The sequence below is a fragment of the Bufo gargarizans genome, chromosome 10, assembly GCF_014858855.1.
Source record: "Bufo gargarizans isolate SCDJY-AF-19 chromosome 10, ASM1485885v1, whole genome shotgun sequence".
Lineage (NCBI taxonomy): Eukaryota > Metazoa > Chordata > Amphibia > Anura > Bufonidae > Bufo > Bufo gargarizans.
The window spans coordinates 55,007,377-55,031,534 of NC_058089.1; the positions used below are offsets into that span (position 1 = coordinate 55,007,377).

Sequence of the window (24,158 nt, forward strand, 5' to 3'; positions counted from 1 at the left end):
AAAACGGACCTAAAAATAAATAAAAATCTAATCAAGATATAATGACAAACCAAGAGGACGGTTGACATGAAAGAGGAATAGACGGGATTAAATCCTGAATGATTTCCAGGACAAATAGATCCCTATGGGACCTGAGGGATTAATATATTTTTTTTTTTCCAGACACAGTACAGAATTAATGAGGGTACCTGCAACAATGCTTGCGAGCTGCTGAGTTCTGGTGATGGTGTATATGCTACGTGCCTGAACGATGGCTGAAGCTATTTTCTTGGCGTGTTTCTCCTCCCCGTACGTTTTCAGGATAGACGCAAGCGCCTGTTGATCTAAAGCATTCACAACATCAGCAGCGGTGGGCATGTCAGGATACCTACGCACAAGGAGAGCCAATTAGTTTCCTGACGTCGGTTTTCATTGACAAGAGGTGAAGCTTCATAGCACAGAGACATGAGAGAGGAAAAACACACAAGTGCACACTTACTCTGCATAGGTGTGACTCTGACATTTTAAAATAACTCAGAAAATCAGAAATAGATCTTACTTTCCATTCCACCTACTTTCAGTTCCTTGTTCAGCCAAAACTTTTACTCATTGATATTTAAACAAGCACTCCAGCATTTTTATGTCGTATTGCTATTTATATGTTATAGTTGATGCGCCATCTATAGCTTGTCTGCCATCTTGATTGCTTCTTCCCCTCTGATGTGGTTCCCCTAATGCAGCCAACATTCCCCATCATGCCTCAGGGTTGCTAGAGACAGGGGGAGTGAAATCTAATCACACTGGAGTTGTTCTGCTGTCAGTCCCATCTAAGGGAAGCCAATAATAGAGCAGTGACATAGAAATGATCTCCTCTAACTTAATGCATTCTATGTGATGCAGCCTCAGTCTGCTTATCCTGCCTCCTGCTTATGATGGGTTTCTCCTTCTCAGTTCTTACAAGCAGAAGGCAGGGAACAGCAGTGTGAAGATGCATCTCAAAGGATACACTGGAAGTTATGCACACAGCACACACTATATGGGCAGGCAGAGTGAGCCAGGGGGGGATTTATAACTCTGCAGCTAACCACTCTAGGGACTTAAGTTACCAACTACTGCAGCACTCCTGATCCCTTAGATAAGGCAGAAATGATACCTTTAGCAGCACTCAATGCATTGGGAGGTTGCATACAGAGAACAAAGGAGGCTGAAGTTTGACAGGGGTCCGAAAGCTTCCAAGAAAGATTCTAGAAATGCTGATGTATTCTTGCAGCTCACAGAAACTCAGTCACACAGGAGAGACAGATATCCTGTCTATGCAGGAGAGCAACCTCTGGATTGTTGGTGAGATCATATGACACTGCTGTCCATATTGCAAGGGTTCAAAATGTATGGATGCAGTTGACCTGGAATAAATCTAATAATTGCTAGAATGGGGTGATGTCCCTGCCTTTTGCCCTTTTTAGGGGCACTAGACAAGGTTGTCCCTTATCACCGCTGCTCGATAGCCACTAGCGATAAATATTAGACAGAATGAAAGTATTAATGGGGTTTCAATACGGTAATGTAAGGGTGACAATAATGTTATATGTGCATGATATCTTGTTGTTCTTATTCTTAGCGAATATCGATGAGGACATGGTGAAAGATGGAAATAATTGAGAGATTTGGATACTATTCGGGACTGAAAATAAATTGGGAAAAATCTCACTTGATGTTGTTAGGGGATGAGATAGGCGAGTGGAGTTCTGAAGTTCACCAGGTGGATAGAGATAGTAGTTTTAGGTATTTGGGAGTAAATATTGCAAAGAATTTGATGGAATATGTTAGGTTGAATGTGCATTCTCTCTTAGATGAGTTGAAAAAATAATAATTATTGCTAGAATACTGCTGGTGAGTCAGCATTATATGTCCAAACAAAACTGACTGGAGTACTTCTTTAAACCATCCATCTTGACGATATAGCAGAGCTCAGTTTGTCAGCTGTAGGAAAGTCCAGTATATGGCAGAACTCGTATGTTATTGGTAGGGTTACAGATAAGGACGGGTTCACATTGGCGTTCACCGAATTCTGTTATAAGTTCCGTTATAACAGAATACAACGGAATTTTAGGGCAGAATGCAAAACGGAAGCCTTTAGGAGGCATTCCGTTTTGCTCCGTCCTAATACATGGCTATGGGGACATATAATGGTTCTTTTTGGTTCAGTTATACATGACTGAAAAAAATAGTCCTGTCGACAGGACTATTTTTTCCTGTCATGTATAATGGAACCAAGCGGAACCGTATGTGTCCCCATAGACAAGTATTAGGACGGAGCAAAACTGAATAAGTAGTGAATAGAGAAAGCCGCGGATGTGTAGCATGCTCTTGGATCATGGTGCGGCCCTCTTCTTGAGATAGGAGCGGGTCCCAGATGGGAACACCCCTTCAAGGCTGGAATCAGTAATGCAGTATTTAATGTCGTTTTTGGAGTAAAAAAGAATGGGAAGTATAAAGAAATACATCTTTCTGCTGTATCAACTTCTGGATTTTTTTCAAAAAACTGTACCAAAAACTGCATGTGTGATTCCAGCCTAAAAAGTACTTTTTAAAGGGGTTCTCTGGGCTATTTATAAAAACAGTTCTTTCTATTGCCCTTTTTAAAAGAAGATCATTAGTTTAATACTTACCTGATCTTCCATCCACCTATGCTACCATTCCCGCTGTGCTCACAGGCTGTGGGTTCTTCCAACCAGATCCTGACCGGATGTGTGTGCGGCATGCATGCCACATCCCCGTTCACTGCCATGGGATTGCTGGAAATAGCTAAGCCATTGGTCAGCAGTTTTCAGAACTCCCATAGCTATGAATGGAGGGTGGCTGCGATTTCACACCTACCCGACATTGATGGCCTTCTCTGGACCCTACTCTTGACCTGCCTTGCACAACTAACTACAGGCCTGTCTCTAATCTCCCTTTCATCTCAAAACTCCTGAAGTGTCTTGTCTACGCTCACCTCATCAGTTATCCCTCTCCTTGATCCATTACAATCCGGTTTTTGCACCCTACATTCTGCAGAAACTGCCCCCAAAGTGACTAATGACCTCCTGACATGCAATGCAATGGTGACTACTCTTTACTAATTCTCCTCGATCTCTCTGCTACACTTGACACTGTAGACTACCATCTCCTACTCACCATGCTCCAATCTATCGGCCTAAATACCTCCCTCCTGGTTCTCTTCCTATTTCTCTAACATCTATTTCCGTATATCATTCTCTGGCTCTACTTCCCCTCCTCTCCCTCTTGCTGTTGGGGTTCCTCAGGGTTCAGTCCTAGGTCCTCTCCTCTTTTCTCTCTACACAGTCCCTATTGGACAGACTATGATCAAATTTTGTTTCAAGTACATCTCTAGCCTTATAACAAAAGGAAGGAGGTGTCACGACACTTGGTTAGGTCGTGACTCTGTGTCTTCACATGCGGTTGCCTTTGGCAACGTGGTTTGCATGTGAGGCACTTTTCCTTGGATGTGGTTTTTCCCCATTTTGGTATGCACGGGGTTAAGGTGTGTCTGGTAGGTGTGGTGGGTGTGACCTCAGGCCTCCTTATATATTGGTGTGGTGGAGCCTGAAGGTCAGTTTGATGTTGGTTGTCAGCTTGGTGTGGAGCTCTGCTCCTGGGCTGTTTGTGATTATGTCTGTGTGAGTCACCCTTATTTATTATTATGTCTCGGCGGGGAGTGGGGAAAACCCCCCACCGTGCAATAGCTGAGGCTGCAACGCCAGATAGCAAGGAACAGAGAGCAGGTACCTCCTAATGTAAGATAGGTGTTCCTTTTGGTGGTGCTGCTTGATGGATAGATCCACGGTTTCTATAGATTAAATGATAATCTTTGAGGGCACATATAAAGAAAGAAGAGAAGTCATACATGAGTCCACCGATTCCACCATGGTGCTCCTCGTGTCCCCAACGGTTGCTGCTTACTGGTCACTCTTGACAAACAGGAAATACCTGCTCAGCCAATCACTGGCTGCAGAGTTGACCCTCCTCCAGTGATTGGCAGGTCGAGAGGAAAGCTTAAAATCATAAAATACAATGTTGGGAAAACCCCTTCAATGATCCCCTAAGGGAAAGGGTTAAACTTGCAGCTATAATAATCATTTGGTTGATTTGCTTGATGCACCTATGGGAATAAAGCTGGTCGACTGACTATTTTTGTTATGTTTGCAGCCTACACCCTGGAGGAGGAATTTAAGATAACATTTATTACACAATCTCTGTTCTCGGCATATGAAGAAAAAGTGGGGAGGGGGGCTCTTTCCTCAAGAAAACTTTATAATTGGACTTTGACTGCTGCTGTCTCCTCGTCGTGCTCTTTCTGCCATTGTCTTCTGCTTGACACGTGCTTTATAAATTGGCTTGACAATTATCCGACAATGAGAACAGGTCAGGCAGCTTCCCGTGTGTATGATGGGACGCCTCTTGTAATTTTGTGTCATTTGTACCATTTGTTAGGACGCATAGTGGACAACATGGCATGTGAAAACAAGATCTGGCTGTAAAATTTATATAAAAATAGGAATTTTATTTTTTTCTTTGTAACTAAGGATTTTGTAACAGAGGAGAACATTGATAATTGGACCAGAGTTGTAGCTAACTGATCACTGCCCATGTGTCCATGGAGAAGACATGTTTTATATTATTGTGGCCATATATTGCAGCATCGATGTTTTGGGAAAGCAAAAATACAGACTGACAACTTGGGCAATGTTCAGATTGGTATTGGAGGCTTCGTTTGGAGCCTTGGTCACAGATCCCATCAGATTTTCATGCAGTGAAATGCTTGCCGTCAAGACAATGGAAACCACGACAGAACCTAAAGGACTCCAGCGTCAATAAGCTCTGTTTCGCATTGGTGGTTTCCTTCATGCAAAAGGTCCAGCAATGCGTCATGGTTTCCGCGATGAACACAAATTCCGACACAAGTGTGAACACAACCTAAGGCTCTATTCACACTAGTATCATGGCTTCTGTTTTTAACAGAGCCATTTCAACTGTCAGATCCATTTTGATCTGGAAACTGATGGATCCAACTGAACCCAATGAGTTTAGAGGGGGTTTGTCAGGTTTCTGGTATTGTTGCACAACAGTCACTCTCCAATAGAAGTGAACAATGACGTCAACTGTGAATGTCTTTTACTGTTCATGCTCATTTGAGTATGATTAAATTATACAAGCTTAGAGGCTATGGACATCTTCGGGACAATTTTTTTTTAATATGACTGCATTTACTCATTTATGGCTAAAAATTACTTTTTTCAATTGGTCTTTATTAAAAATGTTCAGCCATTTCAGAGTTACAGGGGTTAAAAACCAGTCTATTTACAAGCTTTCCCTTTCAGGTTTTTATTTATTTATTTTTTATCTGATGGCGCATGTGTACCTCTTATCTCTGATGTCATAAATACTTATATAGCTCAATTCTTATCAAACTGATAAGAACATGGCTTCAATGTTTATGAGGTCAGGAGATCAGAGATGAGAGCTACACATGAGCTGGTGAAATGACAGGATTCAAAGAAAACAGAAAGAGACAGCTTTCAAACAGACTGATTTTTAACCCCTGTAACTCAGAAATGACTGAACATTTTTAATAAGGGCAAAGTGAAGGGGAAAAAAATAAATAAATTTAGGCCAAAATTAGTAAAATGCAATAGTTAGACAAAATGCTCCCATGTGTATAAAGCCTTTAAAGGGGTTTCTCCGTGTTACACATATTCGCCATCTGGCACCCCTACAATCCTGTTTTGGCTGCCATGGTGCCAGGTGCAAACAGTGAGCAGAAGGCTCCTTACACTGTGTAGTTTCCAGTGCCGGCATACTGCAGCTCAGCTCCCATTTATTTGAATTAAAGCTGAGCTGCAGAACCCCAGAACGACCCCTACACAGTATACGGAGCTGTCTGTCTAAAGCTCTGTACGCTGTATAGCCTCCGGCGGTGCAGCAGCCTAGAAAAGCTGATAGGGGAGAAGGTAGGACGGGAGTGCGGGGGGTGAAGGATGGGTAGAGGAGGACAGCTCATTAATATCTGTAGCCTAGAGAACCCCTTTTACATAGACTGATGCGGGCCACAACATGCACTTATCTATGTCGATCAGCAGGCTTTACACTGCTTGATGCAAACTGTATGGGGACAAATGAGATAGTTCAGGGCCCATATAGTTTGCATTCTCGTTTACACAGAGAGATATGCCATAGACAACAATGATTTTTAGGCCCCATAAAAGATAGGATCAGCTGTCAAAAGGGAGTGCAATGTTCGCTGCCATAGTTACACTGCCTAATGCTCATGTTCAAGGGCAATTATCAGAGGTGAGCGTTCACATGAAATCTTGTTCCCGATAATTGCTTTGTGTAAATGTGACGTCGATCAACTCAATGCTAGTTCATTGGGTGAGCATGTCTTTTATGCAGCCCATAAAACTATGTGTCCTTTGTCAAGGGGCGTTGCCAGCAAACAATGAATCACAGTACTAATTGTTTGCCCATGTACAGAGACGATTGCTGCATGTAATTGCAGCTATTACTTCCACTCACGATGAAGCAATGATAGGGAACGTTTGGTTTGTTCCTGATAATCGCCTGTGGATCAGCCATGAAAAAGTGACTTTACTATATGTTTTTGATTTAAAGGTTGTAAAGTTAAGGTGGAGCCTAAGAAGTATCACAGCAATATGCAGTGAAAGTAATGTAAAAGTTTACCAGTTGAGTTTTTTTTTATTAATATGGGTCACAAGCTACTTACCTGTGATGATCCATTCTCATGTCCAAGGGGCCATCCTTACTCAGTGAGAATCCTCGTTCTGGTCTGTCAAACTGCATGGATGAGCACCCAGCATCTATAAGAACTCCATCGATTTCCCCAGGTTGGACTCCCGCAGAGAGAAGTAGGTTCTCACACTCACTGAATCTTCCCAACAATGGCTGTATATTATACCTGGTTCAAAAACGCATAGCAAACAAAGCACACAGTCATAAATGTCATACATAATATGTCTTAAAGCATTCAGCTAATATTCAAAGACTACAGCCTAAGGCAGTGGTGGCGAACCTATGGCATGGGGGCCAGAGGCGGCACTCAGAGCTCTCTGTGGGCACCCATGCCCTGATAAAGTCTATAATGTACTAATATGGCTTGGACCTTTCCTGCCATTCATCAGCGCAGGGTGCACTATGACCTATGAAAGATATACTATATTGGACTGCGGTATTCAGGTAGTTTGCCATGTTGGCACTTTGCAATAAATAAGTGGGCTTTGTGTTGCAGGTTGGGCACTCGGTCTCTAAAAGGTTCGCCATCACTGGGGTAAGGCATCCATCACACACAAAAAAAATTGTGAATGGGTTCAAGTGAATGGGTTTGCATCCGTGATGCGGGGTGCACATGGCCGGTGCATGCATATTTCGGACCTGCACAAAGGCCGTGTGCATGAGCCTTTACTGATGTGAGCGTACCAATGTTTTGTGATTAATTACGGCAAAATGTAAAGCAATTACCTGCATGTAACCCAACATGGAGTTGGCTCAGCAGGAAATAGGTGTGGATTTTCAGGGGAAAGGAGAGGTACTAATATTCATGGTTTTGTACTGCTCGCCAACCAATAGGTGAGAATGTTAGACAAAATTATCTAGCTATGTCCTCTATTAGATTAGTAAACCTACCCCGCCGTGTTTGAGTCTTCCTTTTGCAGACCCTGCATTTAAAAAAAAGGAAAGCATGCCCCCTCCCCCTGATGTCATGTCCTCTGTAGATCACTATAAAAGCAGCCAATATCAACAAAATTAACACTGTAAAAAAAGAAATAAATTAACAAATGTAAGAATGTCAAACAAAAAGTAAAAAAGTGACTAAAAAAAATGATAAAAAAAAACTGTGTGAAAAAAGCCTAAAACTGCTTTAAAAGTGTGTGAAAAGGATTCATCACTTTATGGTAGGAAATATCTAACTTTACCCTTAACCAACGTCAATATTACTCTGAAAAGCGACATCTTTAACATTGCGTTACTTCTTCGAGGATAATGAGAACAAAAAATAGATGTTCAGAGCTTTTACTCCATAGGACTGATAGACTATGTGCACCAGGGATTATATGCAGATGGACTCCAAGATCCCAAACTTCATATCTAAAATGCATTATATTGGCAAAAAAATAAAAAATTACCAGAAGGAAGTCACCAATGAGACAGAAGAGGGGTGATGTGAACTTTAATGACTCCGCAGCTCAATAAGTAGAAAACAAGGGCACAAATTAAGCTGTCAGTGGAAAAATGTCCAGAGTGACGGTCTACCAATACCCATAGCCGATGGCTATTCAGTCTGTCCACAATGAATGCCGCTCAGTGATGTCCCCCTGCATGAAAGAAGGAGAGATACTAAACATCTTTCTTAACTAATTGTATTTCGTAAAACAAGAGTTCTACTGTCTGGAGCGATGGCAAACATGCCGAAGAACAATAATGAAGCAGAGCAAAGATTATCACGCATGGCACACTAGTGGAGAAGAGCCTCACTTAATCTATCAGAAGTTAAATGATTCAATGCAATGGAGAATGGCTTAAGACATCTTCATAGACCTAAATTAAAGGTCTATTTGCATCAAAGGAGATTTTGGGAAAGTTGACTTAAAAACTGCCAACGCAACACTCAAGACAGCTGGAGGACCACCATTTAGTCCTTAGCTATGGTCCAAGTCTGGAGTAATCAAATGTCCTTTTCTTATCCTGTATCTGCAGGATGTATCTACTGAGATCTGCAGTATGTTAAGATCACAATTACATCTCTGTCCTACTGAGAGATGATAAATCAGCCTTTGTAGCTCCATTTAAAGAACTATATGGTGAGTCCAATAGAACAAAACTATCATTTATGAGGGCACAGTGAATATTTCGTGCTTCAAAGTCCTTTTTTTGATTGAAGTACAATGCTCTATTGCTTTATGTCAGAAAAATAGCTTTATGATTTCTAAAAACAATCCGCTTTGATGTATGGGGTCATTCTATAATTGTCTATTGAGTTTCTCATCTGCCATACCATTAGAAGAAAAACAAAGTAATGGCAAAGTCAAACTTAACCACTTTCCGACTGCCCATTGACGATAAACGTCCTTGGACGGTCGGTTTATCTCTGAATGGATGTTCTGAGATGTCCTTTCAGAGAGGGCAGCTGCACGCTAATCGGGCAGCTGCCGAGCGGGAGCCCCGCTGTCAGTGACAGCAGGACACCGCATAGAGAACGCAGGGACCGTTTCTGTATGTCCCTGCCTTCTAGATCGCTGTATACATAGCAATGAATGGGGAAGCGATCTGCAGCTTCCGGCCTAGTTATCATGTGACCGTCGCGGCCGGGAGAGTGCAGGAGCTGACGGGTCTTCCATAGACCATGATCAGCCCTGCACTGAGGCTGTACAGTGCAGTGTTATGCTGCACAGCCTCTCTGGGGGGTGTATTTCCTCTGTAACTGGAGCTACTATGAGAAATCAAGTTAGATGAAGAAAAAAAAAAAGTTTTACATTTTAAAAAAAATTCCCCCAAATCCATTATTTAAAAAATTTTAAAAATAGAAAAACAATTTAATAAAACAGACATATTTGGTATCAACGCGTCCGCAACAACCAGCTCTATAATAATATCATATGATCTACCCCATCATGTGAACACCATAAAAAATTTATAAACAATACGCCAAAACAGATTTTTTAGTTAGCTAACCTCCCAAAAAACATGTTAAATCAATCAAAAAGTCGTATGTACCCCAAAATGGTAGCAATAAAAACATCACCTCATCCTGCAAAAAATTTGCCCCCACACAAGACCATAGCCAGACAAATAAAAAATATATGGCTCTAAGAAAATTGCAACACAAAAATATGATTTTTTTTCTTCTAAAAATGCTCTTATTGTGTAAAACGTACAATAATAAATAAAAAACCTAGACATATTTGATATTGTTGTGTCCATAATGACCGGATCTATAAAAATATCACATGATCTACCCCATCAAGTAAATTTCAAGTTATTACAGTTTTGTGACTTCACCTCCCAAAAAATAAGGTAAAAACAACCAAAAAGCCATATGTACCCCAAAATGGTGCCGATAAAAACTACAACTTGTCCCGCACAAAATAAGCCCTCACGCAGCTATTTCAACAAAAAATAAAAAGTTATCGTTTTTAAAAACCCTGATAGAAAATTCCAGGTTAGAAAATCCAGATGCCGCTCCCTCCCTTCTGAGCCCTGGCATATCTCCAAATAACAGTTTACGACCACAGTTGGGGTGTTACTGTATTCAGGAGACAATGGGTAGCAAATTGTGGGGTGATATTCTCCCGTTATCTTTTGTGAAAAAGAAAGGTTGGGCCTACAGCACCATTTTCTTGTAAAATAAAAATATTTTCATTTTCACACACAAGTATAAAAATTCTCTGAAACACCTGTTGAGTGGAGTGCTTGCTACACCGCTTAAAAATTATTTGGGTGGTGTAGTTTACAAAATGCGGTCACTTTTTGGGGGTTTTCACTGTGGGGGAACCTCAGGGTCTCTTCAAATGCAACATGGTGCACAAAGACCATTCCAGCAAAATCTGCCCTCCAAAAACCATATAGCGCTCCTTGACTATTGTGCCGTCGTGTGCCCAAACAGCGGTATACAACCACATATGGGGTGTTTCTGCTAACTGCAGAATCAGGGTAATAATGTTTGGTAAGGTTGTTAACCCTTGCTGTGTTCCAGGAAAAAAATTATTAAAATGTAAAATCTGCAAAAAAAGTGAAATTTTACTTTAATTCTTATGGAATACCTGAAGGGTTAACAACATTTAAAAACCAGTTTTGAATAGTTTGAGGGGTGTCATTTATGGGTGGTTTCTATTATGTAAGCCCCACAAAGTGACTTGAATTGAACTGGTCCTTAAAAAAAGTTGACTTCTGAAATTGCTTCTAAAATTCTAAACCTTCTAGCGTTCTAAAAGAATAAAATTACATTATCAAAATGATACCAAAATTATCACCAACTAGAGATATGGGGAATATTAATTAATGAAAATGTTATGAGGCATCACTATCTGTCTTAAAAGCAGAGAGATTCGGATTTAAAAAACAGTGAATTTTTAAAAATTTTCGTTAACTTTTGGATATTTTTTTTATAAATAAAGGTAAAACATATTGACTCAAATTTACCAATATCATGAAGTACAATGTGTCATGAGAAAACAATCTCTGAATGGCTTGGATAAGTAGAAACATTCCAAAGTTATTACCACATATGTCACATTTGCAAAATTAGGCCTGGTCAGGAAGGGGGTAAATGGCCCGGAAGGGGGTTGTCTGAGATTTTGATCTAATGGTTTGTCCTCAGGATAGGTCATCAATATCAACCTAGAATGTCCAATACTGATTAGATACTCATGTAGAAAATTCCTGCTATATATCAAAGGAGTCACAAAAAGCTAGGAATTAAAACATAACTTTTAATCACCACATTAATATTAAATCACTTCATATACCTCTAACAAACTGATCCTGATGGACCAAAAGAACACAGACATATATATATGTATGCAGAGGGGAGGACGGGTAAAGTGCGCTAGGAAAAAAAAAAATCCCTAATATGTCCCTAACTAATGCCTCAACCCACAGGAACACCCTAATGGTGGGTGGCCTGTGGTCCCATGCCTGCTCTATCTCACCATCGCATGTGTATAGTTTTGAGTATTGATGTCTGAAACTATCAATTGATTGTCTCATGGATGCGTATTAACTGCCTATGGATTAACATCTACATGGTCTACTGGGTTATTACACAATTTTCTATCAGATTGGGAACTGTTACAATCAATGTTTCTTGAGTTTTAGGCCTGATCACGTGTATTAATTGATGTGTGTGCAAATAGATGCTTCGGATATTTAATGTATTAACAACCAGATTTAACTGTAGCTTTAGCTTTTTATGGTTTGATTATCAGTTTGTTACTGTGTAGTTTTTTTCTGGACCAATTTGTTTAGTACTTTTCACCCTATTTTTTCCCCTGATGAACCATTTACTGGGAAAAAGTGTCGGGAATATTTAGGGCATTGAGAGGGTGAGATAGGGCAGGCACGGGACCACAGGCCACCCACCATCAGGGTGTTCCTGTGGGTTGAGGCATTAGTTAGGGACATATTCGTTTCTCCCCCCCCCCCCCTAGTGCACATTACCCGCCCTCCTCTCTGCATACATTTTTACATGTCTGTGCTTTTTTGGTCCATCATGATCAATGTTTGTTACACTTTAGAGGTATATGAAGTGATTTAATATTAATCTGGTGATTAAAAGTTAAGTTTTAATTCCTAGCTTTATGTGACTTCTAGGTCATCAATATCTGACTACTGACACCACTGCCGATCAGCTGTTTAAAGAGGCTGTGGCTCTCCGGTGATCGCTGCGTCCTCCTTCAAGGCCAGTGTTGTCACTTACACTGGTGAATGGGCCTGGACTGCAATACCTGTACCTCATATGGATCCAGAGATCTCCTCATTCATTGCTACATTTTCTTCAGGCTGGTAGCTCAGAGGGCATGTCTTTTCTGCTGCAGCTCTCTTCCTATCACAGCTCAGAAGGTGTGTCCTTGCTACTTCAGCCCTCTGCCTATCACAGCTCAGGGGGTGTGTCCTTGCTACTTCAGCCCTCTGCCTATCACAGCTCAGGGGGTGTGTTCTCTCTGCTGTAGCTCTCTCCCTGCAAGTGTCACAGCTTTCAACAGTAGGTACAGCTCAAAGAATGGAAAGGAGCATATGCGACCTCAGTAGGTGGACATGAATATTACTTCACAGATTAAACAACAGAAGGCACCTTTATAATAAAGTAATATTTCACAACTGGAACATTTTTGTAACAGAAAATAATTACAGAAGTAACTAACCTTTCATCAGGGGCGTAACTACTCTAGTGGCAGACCATGCAACTGCTATGGGGCCCAGGGCAAGAGGGGGCCCAGTAGGGATCATCCCCTCTTCAAATTGGAGTGAAAACTTGGTCAGGACTCTACTCTCTAAAGGAACAACTTTTAGCAAATGAGGCAGTGGAAAAAATGGCCCAAGGGTCTTTGAAAGGGGTTTGGGCAGAAACCCTTCTGTTCTATGTGGGGTCCTGGTTTGATCCTTACTATGGAGTCCTTACTTCTCTATGTACACCACTGTCTTTCATTCTTAATTACAGTCAAATAATACTTATCGGTGGCACAACCTATTTAAAGGGGCTTTCAGGGACTTTATTATTGATTACCTATGCTTTGGATAGGCTATCAATATTTGATCAATGAAAGTCAGACTCCTGGGATCTTTGCCAATCGGATGAATAAACGAGTCAGGGGACACAGACAACCTGCCATCCTGTAAAACTTTTTCTTAGTCAAGCTGACTTTTACTTATTCTACATAGTGGTGTCTTCAGCAAAACAATTAGACTTATCTTTCTAATCCACAGGTTATTTAAAAATAAATAAATAAATGTAATGATAACCTGAATTGGAGGCATGTGCAACTATGTACCTTTTTGGAAAAGTGGGTGGTGGGAATGGCCATGCATTTATAAAGCGAATACTAGAGAGCGCTTCCATTATGCACTGGTATGCATTAGGTGCGTGGAGCGGGTGAAGCAATGCGAGCGCTGCCGGTAGTTACTCTCGCTTGACTTGTTCACTGGAGCTATGATGCACTGCAGGTCCTGGTCATGTTCAGTGTCAGGACGTAGTGTGGGCACTATGACCCAACGCTGCATGTAGTCAGGTGACACTGCAGTGCAGGATGGAAAAGACAAGGAAGTGTGACTGGAGGAGGGATGGCCAGATCTGGAGAGGAGCGGAGGAGCAGGAGAGGTAAGTGAAGCTCTTTATTTTATCTCTGATCTGAGGTCTGATGGGGGTCTGGCATTGAAGTCTGATCTGAGGTCTGATGGGGGTCTGGCATTGAAGTCTGATCTGAGGTCTGATGGGGGTCTGGCATTGAAGTCTGATCTGAGGTCTGATGGGGGTCTGGCATTGAAGTCTGATCTGAGGTCTGATGGGGGTCTGGCATTGAAGTCTGATCTGAGGTCTGATGGGGGTCTGGCATTGAAGTCTGATCTGAGGTCTGATGGGGGTCTGGCATTGAAGTCTGATCTGAGGTCTGATGGGGGTCTGGCATTGAAGTCTGATCTGAGGTCTGATGGCGGTATGGCATGGAGGTCTGATAGGGGTCTGGCATGGAGGTCTGATAGGGGTCTGGCATGGAGGTCTGATAGGGGTCTGGCATGGAGGTCTGATAGGGGTCTGGCATGGAGGTCTGATAGGGGTCTGGCATGGAGGTCTGATAGGGGTCTGGCATGGAGGTCTGATAGGGGTCTGGCATGGAGGTCTGATAGGGGTCTGGCATGGAGGTCTGATAGGGGTCTGGCATGGAAGTCTGATAGGGGTCTGGCATGGAAGTCTGATAGGGGTCTGGCATGGAAGTCTGATAGGGGTCTGGCATGGAAGTCTGATAGGGGTCTGGCATGGAAGTCTGATAGGGGTCTGGCATGGAAGTCTGATAGGGGCCGGCATGGAAGTCTAATAGGGGCCGGCATGGAAGTCTGATAGGGGTCTGACATGGAGGTCTAGTGTGGAAGTCTGATGGGGGGTCTGACATGGAAGTCTGATCTGAGGTCTGATGGGGGTCTGTCATGGAGGTCTGATGTGAGCTCCTGATCTGGAGCTCTAAAATGAGTTCCTGAAATGGGGGTCTGAGGATGCGTCTTATCATCAGGTAAGTCTTATAAAGCGAAAAATACAGTATATACAAGTGCATCTCAATAAATTTGAATATCATTGTAAAGTTAATATATTTCAGTAATTCAATTCAAATAGTGAAACTCATATATTCTATAGATTCATTACACACAAAGTAATCTATTTCAAGCATTTCTTTTAATTTTGACGAATATGCCTTACAGTTAATGAAAACCCAAAAATAAGCATCTCAGAAAATTAGATTATTACAGTGCCTTGCAAAAGTATTTACTACCCTTGACTTTTTTTTGTATTTTGGTGCCTCACAAACTAGAATTAACATGGATTATTTGAGGATTTGCATCATTTAATTTACAGAACATGCCCACAACTTTGAAGATGTTTTTTTATTTATTTATTGTGAAGCGAACAACAAATAGGACAAAATAACAGAAAAAGTCAATGTGCATAACTATTCACCACCCCTAAAGTCAATACTTTGTGGAGTCACCTTTTGCGGGAATCACAGCTCCAAGTCGCTTTGGATAAGTCTCTATGAGCTTGCCACATCTTGCCACTGGGATATTTGCCTATTTCTCCTTGCAAAACTGCTCCAGCTCCTTCAAGTTGGATGGTTTGCGCTTGTGAACAGCAATCTTCAAGTCTAACCACAGATTTTCTATTGGATTGAGATCTGGGCTTTGACTAGGCAATTCCAACACATTTACAAGTTTCCCCTTAAACCACTCAAGTGTTGCTTTAGCCGTGTGTTTGGGGTCATTATCCTGCTGGAAGGTGAACCTCCGTCCTAGCCTCAGATCACGCACAGTGGTACAGGTTTTGCTCAAGAATATCCCTGTATTTAGCACCATTCATCCTTCCCTCAACTCTGACTAGTTTCCCAGTCCCGGCTGCTGAAAAACATCCCCCCAGCACGATGCTGCCACCACCATGTTTCACTGTGGGGATGGTGTTCTTTGGGTGATGTGATGTGTTGGGTTTGCGCCAGACATAGCGTTTTCTTTGGCAGAAAAGTTAAATTTTAGTCTCCTCAGACCAGAGCACCTTCCTCCATACATTTTGGGAGTCTCCCACATGCCTTTTCGCAAACTCGCAACATGCCTTTTTGTTTTTAGCTGAAAGTAATGGCTTTCTTCTGGCCACTCTGCCATAAAGCCCAACTCCATGGAGCGTACAGCTTATTGTCATCCTATGTACAGATACTCCAGTCTCTGCTGTGGAACTGTGCAGCTCCTCCAGGGTTACCTTAGGTCTCTTTGCTGCCTCTCTGATTAATGTCCTCCTTGCCCGGTCCGTGAGTTTTGGTGGGCGGCCGTCTCTTGGCAGGTTTGCTGTTGTGCCATGTTCTTTCCATTTGGTTATGATAGATTTGATGGTGCTCCTGGGGATCATCAAAGATTTGGATATTTTTTTATAACCTAACCCTGACTTGTACTTCTCAACAACATTGTCCCTTACTTGTTTGGAGAGTTCCTTGGTCTTCATGGCAGTGTTTGGTTAGTGATGCCTCTTGCTTAGATGTTGCAGCCTCTGGGGCCTTTCAAAAAAGGTATGTATATGTAATGACAGATCATGTGACACTTAGATTGCACACAGGTGGACATCATTTCACTAATTATGTGACTTCTGAAGGTAATTGGTTGCACCAAAGCTTTTATGGGCTTCCTAACAAAGGGGGTGAATACATACGCACATGCCAATTTTCTGTTTTCTATTTCTAAACAATAGTTTTATTTATATATTTTTCTCATTTCACTTCACCAACTTAGACTATTGTGTTCTGATCCATCACATAAAATTCAGATTAACAAAACATTGAACTTTAAGCTGTAATGTAACAAAATAAGAAAAAAGTCAAGGGGGTTGAATACTTTTGCAAGACACTGTATATAAGACCGATTAATAAAATTATTTTTAATACAAAGATGTTGGCTGAAATGTCTGTCCATTATATGCACCCAATACTTGGTCGAAGCTCCTTTTGCATGAATTACTGCATCAATGTGGAATGGCATGGAGGCGATCAGCCTGTGGCACTGCTGAGATGTAAGGGAAGCCTGGGTTACTTTTTGGTAGCGGCCTTTAGCTCATCTGCATTGTTGTGTCTGGTTTCTCCGATCTTCCTCTTGCCAATATCTCAGATTCTCTATTGGGTTTGAGTCAGGTGAGTTTGCTAGGCAATCAAGCACAGTGACACCGTGGTTATTACACCAGGTATTGGCACTTTTGGCAGTGTGGGCAGGTGCCAAGTACTGCTGGAAAATTGTAATCAGCATCTCCATAAAGCTTGTTAGCAAAGGGAAACATGAAGTGCTGTAAAATTTCCTGGTAGACGGCTGTGCTGACTTTCGAATTAATATAACACAGCAGACCAATACCAGCAGATAACATGGCTCCTCAAACAATCAAGGACTGTGAAAACTTCACACTGGGCCTCAAGTTGTAACTTGGATGGTGTGCCTCTCCATTCTTCTTCCAGACTCTGGGACCTTGATTTACAAGTGAAATTCAGAATTTACTTTAATCAGAAAACGGGACTTTGGACCACTGAGCAACAGTCCAGTTATTTTTCTCCTTAGCCCAGTTAAGGCGCTTCTGACGTTGTCAATGGGTCATGGGATGACACAAGGAATGTGACAGTTGTAACCCATATCCTGGATATGTCTGTGTGTGGTGGCTCTTGAAGCACTGACTCCAGACGCAGTCCACTCCTTGTGAATCTCCCCCAAATTCTTCACAATCCTTTCAAGGCTGTGGTTATCCTTGTTGTTTGTGCACCTTTTTCTGCCACACTTTTTCCATCCACTCAACTCTCCATTAATATGCTTGGATAACAGCACTCTGTAAACAGTCAGCTTCATTAGCAATGGCCTTTTGTGGCTCACCCTCCTTGTGGTGGTGGCAATGACTGTCTTATGGACAACTGTCAAGCCAGAAGTCTTCCCAATGATTGTGTAGCCTACTGCAACTGACTGAGGGACAATTTAAAGGCGTAGTAAGCCTTTGCAGGCTTCATTAAACACTCTGTTTCACTTTTTGAATTTAATTTCACTTTTTGAATTGAATTACCGAAAGAAAATAACTATTTGATGATATTCTAATTTATTAAGGCTACTTTCACACTTGCGGCAGGATGGATCCGACAGGCTGTTCACCATGTCGGATCCGTCCTGCGGCTATTTCGCCGTGCCCGCGGACCGCCGCTCCGTCCCCATTGACTATAATGGGGACGGGGGCGGAGCTCCTGGGCAGCACGGCGGTGCACGGCGAAAGCCGCCGGACTAAAAAGCCTGACAGAGTAATTTTAGTCCAGCGGCCTTTCGCCGTGCACCGCCGCGCTGCGCCGGAGCTCCGCCCCGTCCCCATTATAGTCAATGGGGACGGAGCGGCGGTCCGGTGGCACGGCGAAATAGCCGCAGGACGGATCCGACATGGTGAACAGCCTGTCGGATCCGTCCTGCCGCAAGTGTGAAAGTACCCTAAGATGCACCTGCATACTCTGTGTGTACAAGTATATAGATATATCTGTTGAATATTTAAAAATATCTCAAAATCATAGGATTGCATGCCAAATCAAAATCAGGGTCAAGATATTCAGGCTCTATTCACATTTTGCAGGAACGGAATTGCGGACCCATTCATTTCTATGGGGCCGCACTATGTGCTGCCCGGATCCGGAATTGCGGATCGCACTTTCGTTCCCCCAAAAAATAGAACATCTCCTATTCTTGTCTGCAATTGAGGACAAGATTAGGCATTTTCTATTAAAGCTCCGGCGATGTGCGGTCCACAAAATGCAGAACGCACATTGCCGGTGTCTGTGTTTTGCGGATCCGCAAAACACTTACAGATGTGTGAATGGACCCTCATAGTGACTAATAAGCAAGCATGTGGTATAAAGTGACACCAAGCCCGTTCCTATGAAATGAAGTCCTAGCAACAAACCTGCTGCCTGCTAACAAGTATTCAGATAACGAGGTGTAGACAGAACGAAATAAAAGACTTAGGTCTGATTTTAATGGTGGATCCATGCAGAACGTTAACACCTCTGCACATACATGCATCCATCTCAGTGATTCACATTCCCCTCTTGTACACAGAGCATGATAAACTATCTGTTTATGTGGCCAGAGGTTTCTTTTTAAACTGACCTTTATGACAGACCATGTCCACTGAGGATTCTTTATTAACACTAATGGCAAAGTAAGGCTTTCTAGAATACAAATAACGCCTCATGCAAATTGCGGATTCGCAAAACACTGATGGCGTCTGTGTGCGTTTTGCAATTTGCGGAACAGCACAGACAGCCATTGATATAACTGCCTATTCTTGTCCGCAAAACGGAGCAACAGATGCGGACAGCACACGGAGTGCTGCCCGCATCTTTTGCGGCCCCATTGAAGTGAATTGGTCCGCATCCGAGCCGCAAAAGCTGCGGCACTGACTTCCGTCCTAGGGGCTCTATACCGGAAAAGAACTGATCAGTTTTATCCCCATGCATTCTGAATAGAGAGCAATCCATTCAGGATGCATCAGGATGTCTTCAGTTCAGTCTTTTTTACTTTTCAGGACGGTTGCAGCATGCTACGGTTTTATCTTTGGTCAAAAAAACTGAAGACTTGCCTGAATGCTGGATCCGGCAATTTTTTCCATTTGTATTAATGCCGGAGCCGAAAAGAAGGTGAAAAAAATAAATGCCGGATCCGTTTTTCCAGATGACACCGGAAAGACGGATCCGGCATTTCAATGCATTTTTTTTGACTGATCAGGCATTTTTAAGACTGATCAGGATCCTGATCAGTCTTACAAATGCCATCAGTTGGTATACGTTTTGCCGAATCACTCTGCCGCAAGTGTGAAAGTAACCTAAGTAGGATCTTCATACAAATTTTAGGAGGACAGATTTGAAATAAAAAAAATATATAAAATGTATGGCCTTTTTTTCTAGGATCTTCAGAACAGGACCCCGAAGTGAAGGGACAGCAAACTGCACATGCTCAGCTGCCTCTGTTCACCACTATGGGAGTTCTGAAAATAGCTGGCTTGGCTACTTTCAGAAGTCCCATAAATGTGAATAGAGTAGTGGCCTAACTTGTGAGAATTTCTCTCCATTGACTGCTATGAGATTTCCGAAAATTTTTAAAAGTCCCATAGCAATGAATGAAGAGTAGGGATGAGCGAACTCGAACTGTATAGTTCGGGTTCGTACCGAATTTTGGGGTGTCCGTGACACGGACCCGAACCCGGACATTTTCGTAAAAGTCCGGGTTCGGGTTCGGTGTTCGTCGCTTTCTTGGCGCTTTTGTGACGCTTTCTTGGCGCTTTTTGAAAGGCTGCAAAGCAGCCAATCAACAAGCGTCATACTACTTGCCCCAAGAGGCCATCACAGCCATGCCTACTATTGGCATGGCTGTGATTGGCCAGAGCACCATGTGACCCAGCCTCTATTTAAGCTGGAGTCACATAGCGCCGCCCGTCACTCTGCTCTGATTAGCGTAGGGAGAGGTTGCGGCTGCGACAGTAGGGCGAGATTAGGCAGATTAACTCCTCCAAAGGACTTGATTAACTGATCGATCTGCAGCTGTGGATCATTGAGCTGCTGATCCTCAATTGCTCACTGTTTTTAGGCTGCACAGACCGTTTGTCAGTCTCATTTTTCTGGGGTGATCGGCGGCCATTTTGTGTCTTGTGGTGCGCCAGCACAAGCTGCGACCAAGTGCATTTAACCCTCAATGGTGTGGTTGTTTTTTGGCTAAAGCCTACATCAGGGTGAAGCTGTCACACCAAGTGCATTTAACCAGCAATAGTCTGTTCATTTTTTGGCCATATACAAAATCAGGGGCAAGCTGCGCCTGTCACCAAGTGCATTTAACCCTCAATGGTGTGGTTGTTTTTTGGCTAAAGCCTACATCAGGGTGAAGCTGTGACACCAAGTGCATTTAACCAGCAATAGTCTGTTCATTTTTTGGCCATATACAAAATCAGGGGCAAGCTGCGCCTGTCACCAAGTGCATTTAACCCTCAATGGTGTGGTTGTTTTTTGGCTAAAGCCTACATCAGGGTGAAGCTGTCACACCAAGTGCATTTAACCAGCAATAGTCTGTTCATTTTTTGGCCATATACAAAATCAGGGGCAAGCTGCGCCTGTCACCAAGTGCATTTAACCCTCAATGGTGTGGTTGTTTTTTGGCTAAAGCCTACATCAGGGTGAAGCTGTCACACCAAGTGCATTTAACCAGCAATAGTCTGTTTATTTTTTGGCCATATCCCAGTCTAATTCTGTCACTAAATCCATACCGGTCACCCAGCGCCTAAATACTAGGCCTCAAATTTATATCCAGCTAAATCTGTCCCTAGTGCTGTAGCTGGGCGAGTTATTTAGTGTCCGTTCAAGCACATTTCTTGTTCTGGGTTGAAATACAATTCCCAATTTAGCAATTTCATAATTTAGTGGTTCCTGCTATATCAGAGCTATTTGAAATCTATCCCAAAAAGGGTATATAATATTGAAGGTGCACATTGGGTCATTCAGAATAACTTCACACACACCCGCTACTGTGTATTTCCAAGTCTAATTCTGTCACTAAACCCATACCTGTCACCCAGCGCCTAAATACTAGGCCTCAAATTTAAATCCCTCTAAATCTCTCGTTACCGCTGTACTGTTGTTGCTGGGCAAGATATTTAGTGTCCGTCAAAGCACATTTTTTGTTCTGGGTTGAAGTACAATTCCCAATTTAGCAATTTCATAATTTAGTGGTTTCTGCTATATCAGAGCTATTTGAAATCTATCCCTAAAAGGGTATATAATATTCAAGGTGCACATAGGGTCATTCAGAATAACTTCACACACACGCTTCTGTGCATTTCCAAGTCTAATTCTGTCACTAAATCCATACCGGTGACCCAGCGCCTAAATACTAGGCCTCAAATTTAAATCCCTCTAAATCTCTCGTTACCCACCGCTGTACTGTTGTTGCTGGGCAAGATATTTAGTGTCCGTCAAAGCACATTTTTTGTTCTGGGTTGAAGTACAATTCCCAATTTAGCAATTTCATAATTTAGTGGTTTCTGCTATATCAGAGCTATTTGAAATCTATCCCTAAAAGGGTATATAATATTGAAGGTGCACATAGGGTCATTCAGAATAACTTCACACACACGCTTCTGTGCATTTCCAAGTCTAATTCTGTCACTAAATCCATACCGGTGACCCAGCGCCTAAATACTAGGCCTCAAATTTAAATCCCTCTAAATCTCTCGTTACCCACCGCTGTACTGTTGTTGCTGGGCAAGATATTTAGTGTCCGTCAAAGCACATTTTTTGTTCTGGGTTGAAGTACAATTCCCAATTTAGCAATTTCATAATTTAGTGGTTTCTGCTATATCAGAGCTATTTGAAATCTATCCCTAAAAGGGTATATAATATTGAAGGTGCACATAGGGTCATTCAGAATAACTTCACACACACGCTTCTGTGCATTTCCAAGTCTAATTCTGTCACTAAATCCATACCGGTGACCCAGCGCCTAAATACTAGGCCTCAAATTTAAATCCCTCTAAATCTCTCGTTACCCACCGCTGTACTGTTGTTGCTGGGCAAGATATTTAGTGTCCGTCAAAGCACATTTTTTGTTCTGGGTTGAAGTACAATTCCCAATTTAGCAATTTCATAATTTAGTGGTTTCTGCTATATCAGAGCTATTTGAAATCTATCCCTAAAAGGGTATATAATATTGAAGGTGCACATAGGGTCATTCAGAATAACTTCACACACACGCTTCTGTGCATTTCCAAGTCTAATTCTGTCACTAAATCCATACCGGTGACCCAGCGCCTAAATACTAGGCCTCAAATTTAAATCCCTCTAAATCTCTCGTTACCCACCGCTGTACTGTTGTTGCTGGGCAAGATATTTAGTGTCCGTCAAAGCACATTTTTTGTTCTGGGTTGAAGTACAATTCCCAATTTAGCAATTTCATAATTTAGTGGTTTCTGCTATATCAGAGCTATTTGAAATCTATCCCTAAAAGGGTATATAATATTGAAGGTGCACATAGGGTCATTCAGAATAACTTCACACACACGCTTCTGTGCATTTCCAAGTCTAATTCTGTCACTAAATCCATACCGGTGACCCAGCGCCTAAATACTAGGCCTCAAATTTAAATCCCTCTAAATCTCTCGTTACCCACCGCTGTACTGTTGTTGCTGGGCAAGATATTTAGTGTCCGTCAAAGCACATTTTTTGTTCTGGGTTGAAGTACAATTCCCAATTTAGCAATTTCATAATTTAGTGGTTTCTGCTATATCAGAGCTATTTAAAATCTATCCCTAAAAGGGTATATAATATTGAAGGTGCACATAGGGTCATTCAGAATAACTTCACACACACGCTTCTGTGCATTTCCAAGTCTAATTCTGTCACTAAATCCATACCGGTGACCCAGCGCCTAAATACTAGGCCTCAAATTTAAATCCCTCTAAATCTCTCGTTACCCACCGCTGTACTGTTGTTGCTGGGCAAGATATTTAGTGTCCGTCAAAGCACATTTTTTGTTCTGGGTTGAAGTACAATTCCCAATTTAGCAATTTCATAATTTAGTGGTTTCTGCTATATCAGAGCTATTTGAAATCTATCCCTAAAAGGGTATATAATATTGAAGGTGCACATAGGGTCATTCAGAATAACTTCACACACACGCTTCTGTGCATTTCCAAGTCTAATTCTGTCACTAAATCCATACCGGTGACCCAGCGCCTAAATACTAGGCCTCAAATTTAAATCCCTCTAAATCTCTCGTTACCCACCGCTGTACTGTTGTTGCTGGGCAAGATATTTAGTGTCCGTCAAAGCACATTTTTTGTTCTGGGTTGAAGTACAATTCCCAATTTAGCAATTTCATAATTTAGTGGTTTCTGCTATATCAGAGCTATTTGAAATCTATCCCTAAAAGGGTATATAATATTGAAGGTGCACATAGGGTCATTCAGAATAACTTCACACACACGCTTCTGTGCATTTCCAAGTCTAATTCTGTCACTAAATCCATACCGGTGACCCAGCGCCTAAATACTAGGCCTCAAATTTATATCCCGCTAAATCTCTCGTTACCGCTGTACTGTTGTTGCTGGGCAAGATATTTAGTGTCCGTCAAAGCACATTTTTTGTTCTGGGTTGAAGTACAATTCCCAATTTAGCAATTTCATAATTTAGTGGTTCCTGCTATATCAGAGCTATTTGAAATCTATCCCAAAAAGGGTATATAATATTCAAGGTGCACATTGGGTCATTCAGAATAACTTCACACACACGCTTCTGTGCATTTCCAAGTCTAATTCTGTCACTAAATCCATACCGGTCACCCAGCGCCTAAATACTAGGCCTCAAATTTATATCCCG

At 42.1% G+C, this 24,158-nt stretch overlaps 1 protein-coding gene across 2 annotated transcripts in view; it reads right to left on the minus strand.

Moving 5' to 3' along the window:
• METTL15 (methyltransferase like 15) overlaps positions 1–24,158 on the minus strand; it is a 285,871-nt gene that overhangs the window by 33,597 nt on the left and 228,116 nt on the right. For both annotated transcript variants that reach the window (XM_044270341.1, XM_044270340.1), the window contains exons 4-5: positions 6,764–6,955; positions 189–367 (exon numbers count right to left, since the gene is read on the minus strand). In XM_044270341.1, coding sequence (XP_044126276.1) covers positions 189–367; positions 6,764–6,955 — 371 coding nt within the window. The remainder of the gene's footprint in view (positions 1–188; positions 368–6,763; positions 6,956–24,158) is intronic.